Here is a 14,684-nt window from a genome sequence, read left to right on the forward strand (position 1 = left end):
ATGGCAACTGAATTTAGGCAATAGTGCCATTAGCATTAGCACCATTTCAAAGGACAATTCAGATCATACTTGGAACACAAATATCCATTGACCAGCCTTCAGATCTACATGAATGTTTGTATTTATAAATGAATTTCCTGTGCTCACAAAATGAGAATTGATTCAAACTTTCAGGAAAAGAATATGGTATACTTCTCTTGGCAGCCTGATTTTTCAGAATCCTCTTGCCCTACATGAATGCATTCCCACATCATAAAATTACCCCTACATGAAAAACTCATACATGAGGAAGAAGGTACTAGTAACATTGTCCCAGGTGTGCCATTTTGTTGTTGTTTTTAAACTGTATACAATTACAATTGACATCTTTTAACATCAAGACATTTAGCCAGTTACCTTGCTAGATCCAAGATCTAACAGAATACTAGCAACCCCATGGCACCATTAGAAAAGCTGTTCCTTTCTCCTCTTGAAATCCAAACACTATACAAAATGTATTCAATTTGTATAGTTAGTTGAGCTATTTTTGCAAAATTTGGGAAGTGTAGGGGCACTTGGCCATGAAGTGATAGACATACTATAGTCACAATTCCAAAATGCCAAGATGCCAAGAAAAAGCTGAAGTGCCAATTAGCTGGGATACAAATGCAACATAATTGTTTTTTAAATGGCTTTAAATTGCTTTCTAATTACAGTGCAGTGCCATAATTTTGGAAGCTTCAAAAATCCCTTTTTGTGCTTAAGAGGTAAGCCAGATTCCCCCTATCATACTCACTTTCTTGGTGATAAGTGTGCCTAGCATGTTGCCTTTTTTGATTGGCTGCAAAGTGATGTATTGACAGAACAGTAAAAGAGAGAACCATCCTATCAAATACTGCTTGAATGTTAATGTTGGATGGGATGGAGCTCTGCATTGAAGCAACAGGTCAAATGAACTTGGATTGTTGAATTACTACTACCTCTATGTTTTTGAAAGGGAAGAAAATACAGAAATGTGCATATGTACACATACTTGCTCACACAGAGAGAGTGGCATGAAATGGTACAGATTGAGTCTGCCTTGTCTGGAAATCCAAAATCTGAAATATTCTAAAATTATCTACATCGATGGCTAGGATCATGACATCTATGCTTTCTGATGGCCCAATATTCACAAACATTGTTTCATGCCCAAAATTATTTTAAAAAATACTGTGTATAAAGGTACCTTCAGTCTATGTGTATAAGATTTATATGAAACAGAAATGAATTTCATGTTTAGACTTGGGTCCAATCTTAAAGAGATTTTATTATGAAAATATTCTAAAATCCAAAAAATCCTCCAAAATTCATTTTGGATAATGGAGACTCACAGCCTTGACAGACCGGAGATAAAGGCTGGCATTAGGGTGGATTTGGGTCATGGCATCTACATGATGCATGCCCCAACTTCACCCCCATGCCAGCATGACGCTGTGCACCCCATAGCACAGTGGGTGGCATCACGGTGCTCCTCTGGCACTGCATCCATATGGTGCAGCACGAAAGGAGCACTGAAAAGCCATGGTGCCCTTTCTATGGCACAAAAAGGTGCCATTTTTGTGGCTCCTTTTTGCACTGCAGAAAGGCCAGATCAGAGCAGCAGCATGTAGTTGGGGTGATCTGTTCAGCCCCTCAATCTGTATATGGATATCCTGACCTAGATCCTTCTGAAGAAAATCAGGCTGTCAACTGTTTCTCAAAGGTAATTTATTGAACATGGTACCCTTGTGATGTTGTTTGATGAAGAGGATTCTAGTTCCTCTTCTAGCATATGCCATTCTACATTTACCAGTCATTCAGGTGGCTGAGGATCCCTGGCCTTTTTTTTTTTTTTTTTTACTTCTGGGAAATATTGCTATTCTTATTGAAACACCCTTGCTTTCCCTCACTATTTCCTTAGCATTTTGTATCAAAAGGGAGCCCCAGATCTGACTTGAATTTTTGTGTCAGGTGAGAATCTAGCAGCTCTTTTGAACAAGACAAAGTGAAAACCGCACAAATACAATATCTGTTTTTATTAGAAGGTCTTTAAAAAAGCCAAGTTGGATAAGAATGAAAACTTGTTTTTGCAGCTGTCAACCAGGTGCCTTTTGAAATCCCACCGGCATTATCTCCAGAGACTTATATTTAGTGACATGTTTCTCTATATATTGGAGGAAATATAGCTATCATGATGTGAGAGGATGAAGTAAGGTTTTTGGTAAAGCTGGCTATGTGTGCAAATGGCTGCTTGATTGTTTCCCTGCCTGATGTGCTGTATTTAAGAAGCAAAGAAGAGTAAAACAAACAAACAAAGAAAAACACTATCATAAACTCTACAAACCTTAACCAAGATCTTACACCAGGGTTGCATACCGTAAATCTCAACATGCACAGTTGTCATTGGTTCTGCTATGTGAACCTTGTGTTGAATAGCAATGTTGTGCCACCAAATGGGCTACTATGCAACCAAAAGAGCACTACTGTTGATTTCAGCAGGGGCAGAAAGATACAGAATCACCAGAATTGGGCATCTACATGCATCATGGCAACTCTACTTGCACATCTTTCCAACATCAGGCAGAGATATTCAACTGCTTTTGCAGTGGAACTAAACACAAAAGTAAACCACCAAAAGGATCCCAGCCATTGTGTCTAGCAGGATGCCCACACTTCAGACATCAGTTACACTCAAGAATGTAACTTTCATCACAGAGCACCTTTTCTGAGAAGCCCTGACAGAATAAATATTCACCAGGCAGATCCAAAAAAAAAAGAGATTCACATTTTGTGTTTTGTAAGAAAACGGCGATTATTATTGAAGTAGCCAAGGAAAAGCCTAAGAGTGAAGCAACGATGCTAAAGAACCCATTGTCACAGCTAGATTGCGATAATACTGTCTGTCTTTAAAGCAGTCACATGGATTGTTTTCTTTGTACCGCTCCTCCCATTTTACCATTGCTGCATTATCATTCCAAGCACATTTCTCATGCTGCTTCCCTTCTTCCATGGTTACAAATCCTCCCTGTGCTGATGGGGTAAACAATCCCTCTTCAAAGTTATACTTCTCACTTCTGAGGCAGCTGGAAACACAATCTGTCTCTCTGGTACTTATAATATAAAGATTCAGTGGGAGTTGCTTGGACACACATGTTCACAGCTCATATTCAGCCCTGCTGTAAACCTCATTCTACCAAGCTTTGTGCCTCTGCACAAACATTTCCTATTCAGCTACTATGAAGCTGTCAGGGGAAGCACAGTGACATCTGAAAAGTATCTCAGCATAACTGGTGTCAATTTCCACTAGGAATTAGATCTGATTGCCTGCTAATTTCAAACTAGACAAGAGGCCTGTCTTCTTCTGAAAAAAGGTTAATAAGTCTGACTGTTTCAATGGGACCATGTGAGGACATGCACTGCAGAAAGGAGCAAAGATCTAAGATCACTGCTGTTGTAATTTGTCACTCTCCTATCTGTGTTTTATAATTGTATGCACTGTGCCTATGTTGGGTATAACTAAGGCCTGATTGCATTGTGGTATGTGTTTTTCCCCAAAGGATGACACATACAGAGCAAGAAAAGTGTCCTTTTATGGGACAAGGCTTTTGAAGGCTTAATTGCCAAAGAATCTTCAAAGATGTCATATTAGCCATCAGGGAATGTTGTGTTGAAATCCCCCAATCAGTCACAAAGCTCATTGGGTAAATAACACAGTCTAATGGATCTCAAAGGGGTTTTATTAGTACAAGGGGGGGGCGTATTCCACCCTTTACTCTTGAATAAAGTATAAAAATATGATAAATATGATAAACCATCTCACATGTGGGGGACTAAAGATAACATAGTTTTATTGCATTCTTTAATTAAGCAAATCAGGAATTGTGGTTTGGAATTCTTCTGAATCTGTTGACTTTTGCAATTTCTCCCTTACTTCTACATGGGCACACATTATGTTGGTCAAGCATCGACCTAACACAATACATGTATTTCAAATTATATTAGGGAGCCACCTTTTGTAATCACTCATATATACATGTTTAGAGAGAAGAGATTTGTAATTGTTTTTAACACAGAAATGTATTAATTAACACAAAATCCTACATATGCACAATATTATCTCCTTCAAAACAACACATGCTCCAAATGGAAGTGCTCTGAGAGAAGTGTGTGTGTCAGGAATAAATCTGGGATATTTTCTTGTCATGTTTTTGCCATGTTTTAGGTTTCCAGAATCATGTTTGGGTTTATTTGGTTAAAGTTATGTTATACTGTGATGATATAGATGGACCTTGTAATCAAAGGCTAAATTGAGGATTCAAGTTGAATGCTGGATATAGTTGGCCTTAGAACAGCCCTGGGACAGCTGGTCTAGTCAGGGCTTCTTTGCAAGCCATGAGTGATGAGTTATGAAAAGGGTTCATTGATACTTAAGATTTATAGGTAGAATGCTATGATATAGTTGCCATGGTTAAGTTATTTGTTGAGTTATTTATATTACTGTTATGAAATAAGTTGATAGGCTGTATTATTTATGATTAGTTTTATTTGAGGTTTATAGCAATGTTTTAAGAATGTTAATTGCTTTGGTTGATTGTCACAAAGCCTATAAACCTGAATTACATGTGCTTTTAAAATGTATAGATGGAGCATATAACTGAATGTATCGAGAGAAGCCAAATGTGCCGATATTAATGCACTGATGTATATGAACTTGTACGACTGGAAGATGGTTTGACCAAGTTTAACAAGTGTGATGAAGATTAATGTGAGAACTAATGTTAGACAGTTATTTGTTATATAGATGAACATATAAGTCCAATTGAGTTAGTGATTTAATATTATATATTTGAATCTTACCGTAGCTATGGCAGATCTCAAAGAAGAAGACGGCATTTATATACGCTACTGTACTGATGGTAGCCTGTTTAACTTAAGCCGCCTGAGGGCCTGCACTAAGACTCTAAACTATCTAGTCTGTGAGCTGCTTTTTGCTGACGATGCTGCCCTCGTTGCCCATACGGAAGCAGCTCTGCAGCACCTAACATCTTGTTTTGCAACAGCTGCAGAGCTCTTTGGACTGGAAGTCGGTCTGAAGAAAACAGAAGTTCTCTACCAGCCGGCACCACAGGAAGAACACTACCATCCCCACATCACTGTAGGCACATCTGTGCTTAAGTCCGTCCAGCAGTTCACCTACCTGGGAAGCATCATATCCTCAGATGCCAAGATTGATAAAGAGATCGATCACAGACTGGCAAAGGCATATAGCGCATTCGGAAGGCTTCACAAAAGAGTCTGGAGTAACAAACACTTGAGGCGAAGCACAAAAATCAATGTGTATAGAGCCATTGTACTGTCTATTCTCCTCTACGGGTCTGAAACATGGGTCACCTATCGCCAACACCTACGACTCCTTGAACACTTTCATCAGTGCTGTTTACGCACAATTCTAAATATACACTGGACTGACTATGTGACAAATGTCGCTGTCCTCGAGCAAGTAGGGATCACCAGCATTGAGGCCATGCTATTGAGGACACAGCTGCGCTGGGCAGGACACGTTTCTAGGATGAAGGACCATCGCCTCCCCAAAATAGTATTCTACGGTGAACTCGCCATGGGTCAGCGTGAGAGGGGCGCCCCAAAGAAGAGATACAAGGACTCCCTGACAACATCTCAGGCTTGGCCAAATTGATCACCAACAATGGTCCGCCCTGGCCTCGCATCTTAGGGCAGCATTATAGCAAGACAGTGTTTAAAATTACCTAATCTTTTAATGGGCACCTAACCTTTCCACAAATCATCTCCACACTGTACCATGCTAGTAGTCTACTGAAGTGAGAGCAATAGGGTTGCTAAATCTCAGGATTGGGCCGGATGTTTCAGGGTTTTATTCTCCATCTTAGGATCCTCAAGTGAATGGCGTGAGTGGGCTCTTTCTACCTGGATTCAGAATTGTTTGCTGTTGTCTTCAGACTTTACTCATTGAGCTCTGTTTGTAAGACACCAGAACATAGATTTGAACATATGATTCACCAGAACCTGTAAGATTCTTTCTGCTAAGCCTCTGAACCTCAGGAGATCTTCCAAACCTACAGAACATTGAACATTCTAGAGTCCAAAGTTTAAATGAGCTATTTTTGGCACTTTGGATTGATTCTGTAAAATCTGGATTAGAATCTGAAGCAGATTTACCATTGTCACCACTGGCATTAGACACTGTATGGTACATTTCCCCCATAGCTCTCTCATAGCCCAATTAATATTTATACATTTCCCGACATAGCTCCATAACTGAAGCTCTAAGTCACAGAAACTATTTTGTCAACAACAAGCATGTCAGTCAGTATCAGGGAACATTTAAACAAGCCATCTCCTCCCAACTAGCAAGGTTGCACAGCTGCTGCACTAAACTGAAAGGTTTGGAAACAGGTCTATATGGAATAAGGACAGCTGGTTTATGCAAGTGGATCTCTGTGTAATCTGCTACTGAGAGGCCGTAGTGATACAGCTGCAGAGAGAAAATACAATGTTGAGCTCTCCCATCAGCTCAGAGCTAATATTTCAGAGGAAAAGGCTGATATTTACAGCAGATCTGAACTGAAATGAAATTTAAATTGGAGGAAGCTCCCCAGGAGAACACAACCTCTTCCCAAGAGCCATGTTGTTTTCCTGTGAATCATGAGTGAAAAGCACTTGCCTAAGAGAGCCTACAAGAAGCATTATTTCAATCTACATTCAAAGGAGCCAGGGACATTTTTCAAAAGAGAGTCACAGCAAAACAGAATACATGAACAAAGCAAGAGGAAAGACTCTTGCCTGCATGTTTTTGGACCCTTCATATGACAGAAAATAATGAGCTAAGTAATGGGCTAGTGGGCACACCAGCTGAAGCAAGTTGGAGTAGGGGAATGCAAAGAGTTCCCACAGTTCACCTTTCCCTGGGCACTAACTGAAGGCGGCACCTGGGAGACAGATCACAGTTGCACAACCCTGTGGGACCCATCCTGCTCTTGCCACATCCAAAAAGAAAAACTAATCTGAGAAGAGGAGCATAAAGGGTTAGAACCAGTCCCATTTCAGACTTGCTTTCCTCACCCCCGGCTATACATCTCCTCCACTCATCATCATCATCATCATGATCATCATCATCCCTGGAATGCAATTTTAACTTACAAAAGTTCACATCACACAAAATTAAAAATGTAATTGAAATATCAATAGAATTAAAAGCAGTTAAGAGCTGCCCAACACACACACACACACACACACACACACACACACACACACACAGCACATTATTAAAGACCAGATTATTAAAAGCTGGTGAAAGAAAAAGTCATCCACAGATGCATTTTGGAATAAGCTTTCAAGTGGTCTCCAGAGAGTTCAACGTGTTTTTTGTTCACTTACACAAGCCTTATCTGATCTGGTTATTGTATCTGAGCCTGTTTGTGTTGTTAGTTTTTAATAAAAAGTTTGCCAAAACATGTTGAAGTGCTCTTCTTTTTTGTGGTTTAGGATTCTATTTCAATTCTTTTCATATCGCTTCTGCTTCTGGTACCAAATTTTCTATTAAAATAATAATATTCAGGAACACATCTACTTTGTTCACTGAGCTAAACCTACACTATAACAAGCATAATATCAATGGTGTTTTTTCTCCATTCCAGGCCTTTTTTCGTTTAAAAAATGCATAAAAACAGTTCTGTACACCAAGAAACACAAAGTTCTTGCACAGAAATAGCTTTGTACACCCCACTCCCAAATGTGCAGAAAACCTTTATCCCCCCCCCCCCCAAATTTTGTATGTATGTGTGTGTGAGCAAAAAAGTCTGGTGGGGGGGGACATTTTGCAGTGGTTGACTGGTGACTTGATGGATGAGATACTTTGTGAATATTCTTTATAGCTCTGAAAAAGGATCCATTAAAAGCTAAAAGATTTGAAACAACAACAATGAACGATTACGGTAAGAAATCCTTTTGGAGAAGCCAGTGCAGGATAGGTGATTGCAGAGTACAGAAAGATGAAATAAAAGTAATCAGTGCTGTGTAGCATCAGAAGGGAAGACCACAAACATGGCATTAGAGGAGGGGGTGTTTGAAGGAAACCAATATGCAAAGTTTCAGGTATGAAATGTTGGTAAGGGTCTGATGCTTCTAATTGATCATTATGTGCTTGTAATGGAAAGACTCCTTTTTCTTTTCTTCATTATTCAAGCCCCTGTTACGTCATATCTATATGGCTTGAATATCTAGCTGGTTGGGCTTATGAGAGCAAAATAAATAAATAAATAAATAAATGTAATTTTCTCTTAGCCCTGCCCATCTTTTTTGCCCTTTCCTGTTCCTATTAGCACTATCACTATTACTATTTCATTTACATTCTGTCTTTTCCCTTGTGCTGGATATCAAAGTGGCTTACAACAAATGATGTTAAAAAACTTACAAAATTATAAAAAAAACCACCAAAATGAAATTATATTATCTATAGAAATTAAGACCAATTAAAATGAGTCCATTAAAAACATTAAGATCCGTTAAAATCAGAAAAACAGAACACAATCAAAGCACACCTTCACAGTCAATTTCTAAACGTTCATTAGGAACTAAAACGTTTTACTTGCTGGTGGAAGGGCAGCAATGAAGTATCCATCTTAGCCTCTCTAGGGTGGGAATTCCAAAACCTGGGAGCAACCATTGAGAAGGTCTTCTTCTTTTCTTTCATGGTGAGGGGCCATTAATCATGTCTATGCTGTTCTTTATCCCATGCATTTTTTAGGGAGACCAACATCCCTGCAAATCCTTGGTGATTTTGTGGTTACATGGGAGCAGGGTGACCAGACATCCTCCTTTTCCCAGGTCGCATACTACATTTCAACCTACTGTCCAGGAGGAATTCCAAAATGTCCTCCACTTTGAGCATGACTAGGAAACATGAATGTATATTTATATTACTGTTTTTAGCTTTTATTTTGTAAGGCCCTGCATTTTCTTTAATGTCCTCTATTTTGCAGTGTCTTGGGCTCTTTCAGTTTCTCAAGGTCTGCAAATTGCAATTCTCCTATATTTTAAAATTTGACTAGGTGTTTCTAAATGAAGAAGAAGAAGCCAAGCCGATTATGCTACTAGACTATGCTAGCAGACTAGGGCTGGAACTCTGAACTTATAAGTGAGAAACATTTTTTTTAGGAGAAAATCGTAAGGTAACATGGCTCTGCTGTGTGATGGCGAGAGGTGTTCAGCAGCAGGGGAGTGTGGGAGTGGGAAGCACAAAAGAGATTTGATGAACATGTTTCAACCGCTGCCTCCCCTCCTGGTCTCCCTCTTTCCCTCCCTTCCTATCGTCCCCCATTCTACTTTATACAGTAATCAAAGGATATTCTGAGCCTCTCAAAAGCCATCAGCCCTCATTGAGAATGAAACAGAGCACATCTTCTATAAAGCCGTTTCAGCCGCAATTATTAGTACATGCTGGCTGGCCTGAGCAGAGAAGCTCTTAGGAGGCAAAAGATGGATTTGAACAGGTTGGGCAGGTGGGGAGGGAGGAACAAGGAGGGCACCCTAAACATCTGAATAGAAAGTTGATGATAATCTCCCCAATTGCATTACGTGGGGGGTAAAGAAACCCATAATTGTGCTCTCCTGGCCTTGTAAAGAAAAGAATGGGTTGCCTTGATGAGATTTTCTTTTTTTCACAGGCAAAAGATCTGGGAATCTATTCGGCAATACTTCTTTATTCCCCCCCTCCCACCCCTGTGCAGACAGGACTGGGAGAGAAAATAACCATTAATATTCTAAATTTGAATGTTATCCTCACTCTTTCTCCATGCCTTTGTTGCCTTATATATCTCTGATTCTTCCTTAAGGTAAATAGTTAATAATTAGGACAGCTTTCCAATATATATTTTTCACAATGAGGCCATGGTTAAAATATATATAATGCACATCATCATCATCATCAACAAGACCATACTTAGAGATCTTTTCCACCAGAGTGTTAAACACGCTGATGCTTCTTTTTGCAAAGGAAAGTTGAAATCTTGTATAAATTTGCAGCTTGCATTGTATGCTGCTCACACTACTTATAGTCTTACAGACGTTAGTGCATTAGCATTAAATGGCCTAGCAAGGTAGCCACCAGAGACTGTCTGTAATGGAGGGGGAGGTATTACTGAAAGTTGGACAGCTATTTTTTGCCTGTTCTTAACCCTTGGTGAGCCACAGTGGCATGATCAGTGGCCAAAAAGAATAATCTTGCAGACATCTAGAAGTCACTTTCAGTCACTTTTTGGACCCCCCCCCCCATTTTTTTGGTCTATTTTGGCAAAATAGCTCAAACTATACCCCTGAGCTATTTTTAGATGAAAAAAAATATTGGTCTTTGTTTTGAATTTGTTTTGTTTTGTTTTGAATTCAGAATTTGAGGGAAGGGCTGGGAAGCATACTGGCAATGGCTCCTAAAATTTTCAGACAAGCCATTTCCCAGCAATACTTATGGATGTTAAAAACTGAACCTGGTGTCCCCCCCCCCCCCCCAAATATACACATCTGTTCAGTCAAAGTACTGAAACATCATCAAGATTCCCAAGTGGTGAAATGGAGGATCATATTTTTGAAGGCTTCTTCAACTTAAAAACAAACAGGTGGTGGCAAGGGGGCCCCAAGCACTGATTCTGCAAAGAGAGATAGGTGCTCCTTTGGGTGCATGACAAGATGCCTATTGGTCATACCCATTGTGTGGCAGATGAAAGGACTGAGTTGGACCTGGATGAACAACTGGGTCCTGAATGAATAGTGATGGAAGAATATTTTTTAAAAAGATTGAAAAATATGTTTCTCAAGTCTCAGGGAAACCTGACAAGGAGAATCCTAGACTTATGAGAATCATTGCAATTCAGGACTTATTCTGTGCAAATTTCATACATAGTTTTTTTGCACAGAAAATTGTGTTTTCAGTGTGTGCGCGTGATCTCTTTCTCACACACAAAACCCTACATTCAAATTTTACACTAACTCCCCAGCTATAGCATTTTCTGAAAAAGAATTTTTTTTATCTATGCAAAAAAGTGAATTTTCTCCAGAATAAGTCCCAAACTGTCAATAATAAGGAAAGATTACTCACTGCCTTCTTCAATAACAAAATTAATGAAGAAGTAATTTCTGAGGGTGAGTCATGTGCTGGCTTCATCCACTCCTTGTTGTCCTAATGGGGAAGGCAAGTGGTAATTTTATTCAAGGATGAATCTAAAACTGGTTTGGCTCTTCCTTCACCTTCTCTTATGAGAAAAAGTTAAGGAAACTCAGCTGCAGACTAGAGGGTTGATTCTCATGATTTTGGTCAAGTCCAAAACTTACCTCCTGTACCTTTCTCTCCTCTGGAAGAAGATGGGGAATAAAATGGACTGAGCTATAGCCTCATAGGAGTTTATCACATGCAAAGGCTCCCATCATGCTCCTGTTGCCCAAACATCACCACACTGTGACGGGAGCCTCCTGGTGGGATCACTCATGGTGCTACACCTCCGTTTACATCATGGAAGCGTTCTCGTAATTGTTAGAAAAAGGGCCCTTTTAAAATAACTGATCAAATCGTTATTAAAAAAGGGCCCCTTTCCCAACAATTACGAGAATGCTTCCATGACGAAAACAGAAGTGTTCCCCTTTAATATTGCCAGGGGCGATCCCACCAGGAGGCTCCCATTGCAGTTTGGTGACATTTGGGCAACAGGAGCATGACAGGAGCCCTCGCGTGTGATAAACTCCATAGAAGCAGTAACTCAAATCCTCTGTCTTCTTGTTCTCTAGCCCCCTATCTTTTGGGAGGGGACTGAGATATAGGGAGAAGGGAACTTTAATGAGGCTCCAGGGACTTCATGAACCAGTTATAGGAGTTTTGAAGGGTCCCGCCATGCTTCCCTTACTCAAACGCCACCAAACAGCGACGGGAGCCTCCTGGTGGGATCGCTCCTGGTGCTATTAAAGGGGAATGCTTCTGTTTTCGTCATGGAAGTGTTCTTGTAATTGTTTAAAAAAGGGGGGCTTTTTAATAATGATTTAATCCGTTATTTAAAGCCCCCTTTTAAAAACAATTACGAGAACGCTTCCATGACGAAAACGGAAGCGTTCCCCATTAATAGCACCAGGAACGATCACACCAGGAGGCTGCCATCGCGGATGGATGATGCTAGGGTGATGGGAGCATGGCAGGACCCCTCTGGTATGATAAACTCCATAGTAAGCTGTCATTCCAAAGGTTCGCCATCCCTTACACAGTCCGCTTTAAATCTGGAACTTCTGCATGCAAAATACTAATGAAAATGATAATAATTTCTGGACAATAGAGAAGCGCATAAGAGTAACTCACAGCAGATTCTCACAGCTTATTGTCACAAAGTTATGTTCTGTTCCATGTGCCACTGATAGGAGTTACCCCTTGTGGAAGGAGCAGGCTAGGGCCTCCAAAGGGTTGTGAATTTGTGGTAGCCCGGAGATACCCCTGTGTTACCATTCTTACTTTACATAAATCAAAGAAGATCAAAGGCACTAGGGGAGAAATCACCATTTGCAATATTTCCTCTAATTCAAGTCAAGGTGTCTCACTGGGCCTCAGCATCCCAGATGTAGCACTGAAGAAAACATATCTCCTTTAATTTTATTAAACCTATGTAAACAAAAGCATATTTGCACAAGGCATTCAATTTTAAAAAAAAATCTTGAAAAAAGGGCTTAGTTTCTGGGAGCCACGTCTGGACTTACAGATGTCAGCCTTCCATGCTTACTTTACTGGAGAGTGTGGAAACTTTCCTATAAAATTTAATTTCCCAGTAACAATGAACATAAACTGCCTAAGCTGCTTCAAATTATTCACCATTCACGGTAATCGCACCAATTATAATGGGTCCATTTAATATTAATATTCATTAGAGCAAACAAATGTAAATCCATGTTACTCAAAGGAAACAGAATATCAGTAAATGGGTATTGTTCAGACTGAGCTTTGACTGTGTTTCAGTTGTTTTTCTTAAACGCTACATTTATCAATTATTGCATGTGGAATTGTTATATTCTTATAAAGGGCACATAAGAATCTGCCTTATCTTGATTCAGTCCATTGGACCTCTACCTCTTTCAAAATCATCTATCTTGCCTTAGCAGTGGCTTTCCTAGGTTTGAGACTGAAGTTGGTTTGGGCAGTTAACAATGAAGCCAGAGACTGCCATAGCACTGGACTTGGGCTGAGATCCTACATTGTAGTCCCAAAGGATGCCATGCTGAGCAAGCTGATACATTCAGGGAAGCTTGTATGTTCCTAAGTATACCCAGCAGCACAAGCAACATGATCTTAGGGAGCCTCTTCTGTAGAATTACTTAATATATAATAACCATTTCCCCAGCCAGCATGGGCAATGTTGGTGGGTAGTGGAATACAGTAGCAATTCTGGTCTGTAGATGACACTATCAGCTGGTTGTTTGTTTGTGATTCAGCCAATGCCACTATTTATTCTTACCCTGTTGGAGTCCATTCTTGCTCTGGAAGTGTAGATGGGCGGTGGAATGTTAAATGCCTGAGGAACCAGGTATTCCTCAGCATCCATCATGTCTTCCAGGTCTCCCTCATCCAGTAGATTTTGGAAAAACTTGCTGTCATTCGGGCTTGGGAGCTTCATACGATCATCACCCTGGATGTGGCACAGTGACGGAGAATGAAAAATCAACACTTTGGATACTTTGTCCATTACCTTTCTTTCTAGCTACAGACACCGGGTCAAGTCAAGTCAAATCATACAGACACCTTGTGCTTCATTATGTTGGTACAGTATATAAAATATTATACAAGTTCAGTATGCTTTTGCATATTTCTGCCTATTAAATTCTGTTGCCTTTTCCAGGTAGACAATTTCTCAACATCTCCTCAAAATAACATGAAGGAGGAAATCCTACTCTGGTTTCTCTTTAGATCATATAAGATTGTATTCTCAGTCAAATATGAGGGATATTGTTACAGAAACATAATAACTGCTATCAAACAAACCTAAACTCCATGTAAAATGTTCTTATAATCATGAATAGTGATATACATAGTCCTACTGTGTAGCCACACTGCAAAATTAAAGCAGTTTAAAGTAGTTTGGCACCACTTTAACTGCAATGATTCTATCCTACAAAAGCCTGGAATTTGTAGTCTGGTGAGGCACCACAGCCCTCTGACAGACTAGGCTGAGTACCTCACCAAACAAACCCTACAGGGCAACAAATGGAGGTGTCCAAGTTATCAGCACAGTGCTTTTAAAAAGCCTCTCCTGAGCATGGAAACTGAATATTAAGGTATTGATTTTGTTTTAATGGTGGTTTTGGAGTTTGCTTTTTGAGAAGGGAGGGAAATGTATATTCTGCTCTAGTTTGGCTGAATAGGAGAACCCAGTCTATTTCTTCAGATCACATACTGAGCAGATGCTAATGGATGTGTAAAAAGGACATGGCTGCAAAGCAAAATAAATCATCTTGGTTTAACTTCATTTTATCTTTGTTTTCCTGCCTGGTGATAACATAACAACAGGAATAGAATTGGGAGACAAATTAAACCACCAAGTACAGCTCTCATACTGACAGAGAGGGGCAAGATTGGCTGCTACAAGAACTATTCTCACTTGCCTATGGCAAGGAAATGAAGATTTAATCAT

The 14,684-nt window shown here is 39.9% G+C and overlaps 1 protein-coding gene across 2 annotated transcripts in view; it reads right to left on the reverse strand.

Annotated features, from left to right (window-relative positions):
• Positions 1 to 14,684, reverse strand: part of ERBB4 (erb-b2 receptor tyrosine kinase 4) — a 982,414-nt gene that overhangs the window by 13,795 nt on the left and 953,935 nt on the right. For both annotated transcript variants that reach the window (XM_089478015.1, XM_089478014.1), the window contains exon 25: positions 13,512 to 13,682. In XM_089478015.1, coding sequence (XP_089334141.1) covers positions 13,512 to 13,682 — 171 coding nt within the window. The remainder of the gene's footprint in view (positions 1 to 13,511; positions 13,683 to 14,684) is intronic.

Source organism: Sceloporus occidentalis, unplaced genomic scaffold (assembly GCF_023333645.1).
Source record: "Sceloporus occidentalis isolate IW3139 unplaced genomic scaffold, rSceOcc1.0.p SCAF_12, whole genome shotgun sequence".
In the NCBI taxonomy this organism is placed as follows: domain Eukaryota; kingdom Metazoa; phylum Chordata; class Lepidosauria; order Squamata; family Phrynosomatidae; genus Sceloporus; species Sceloporus occidentalis.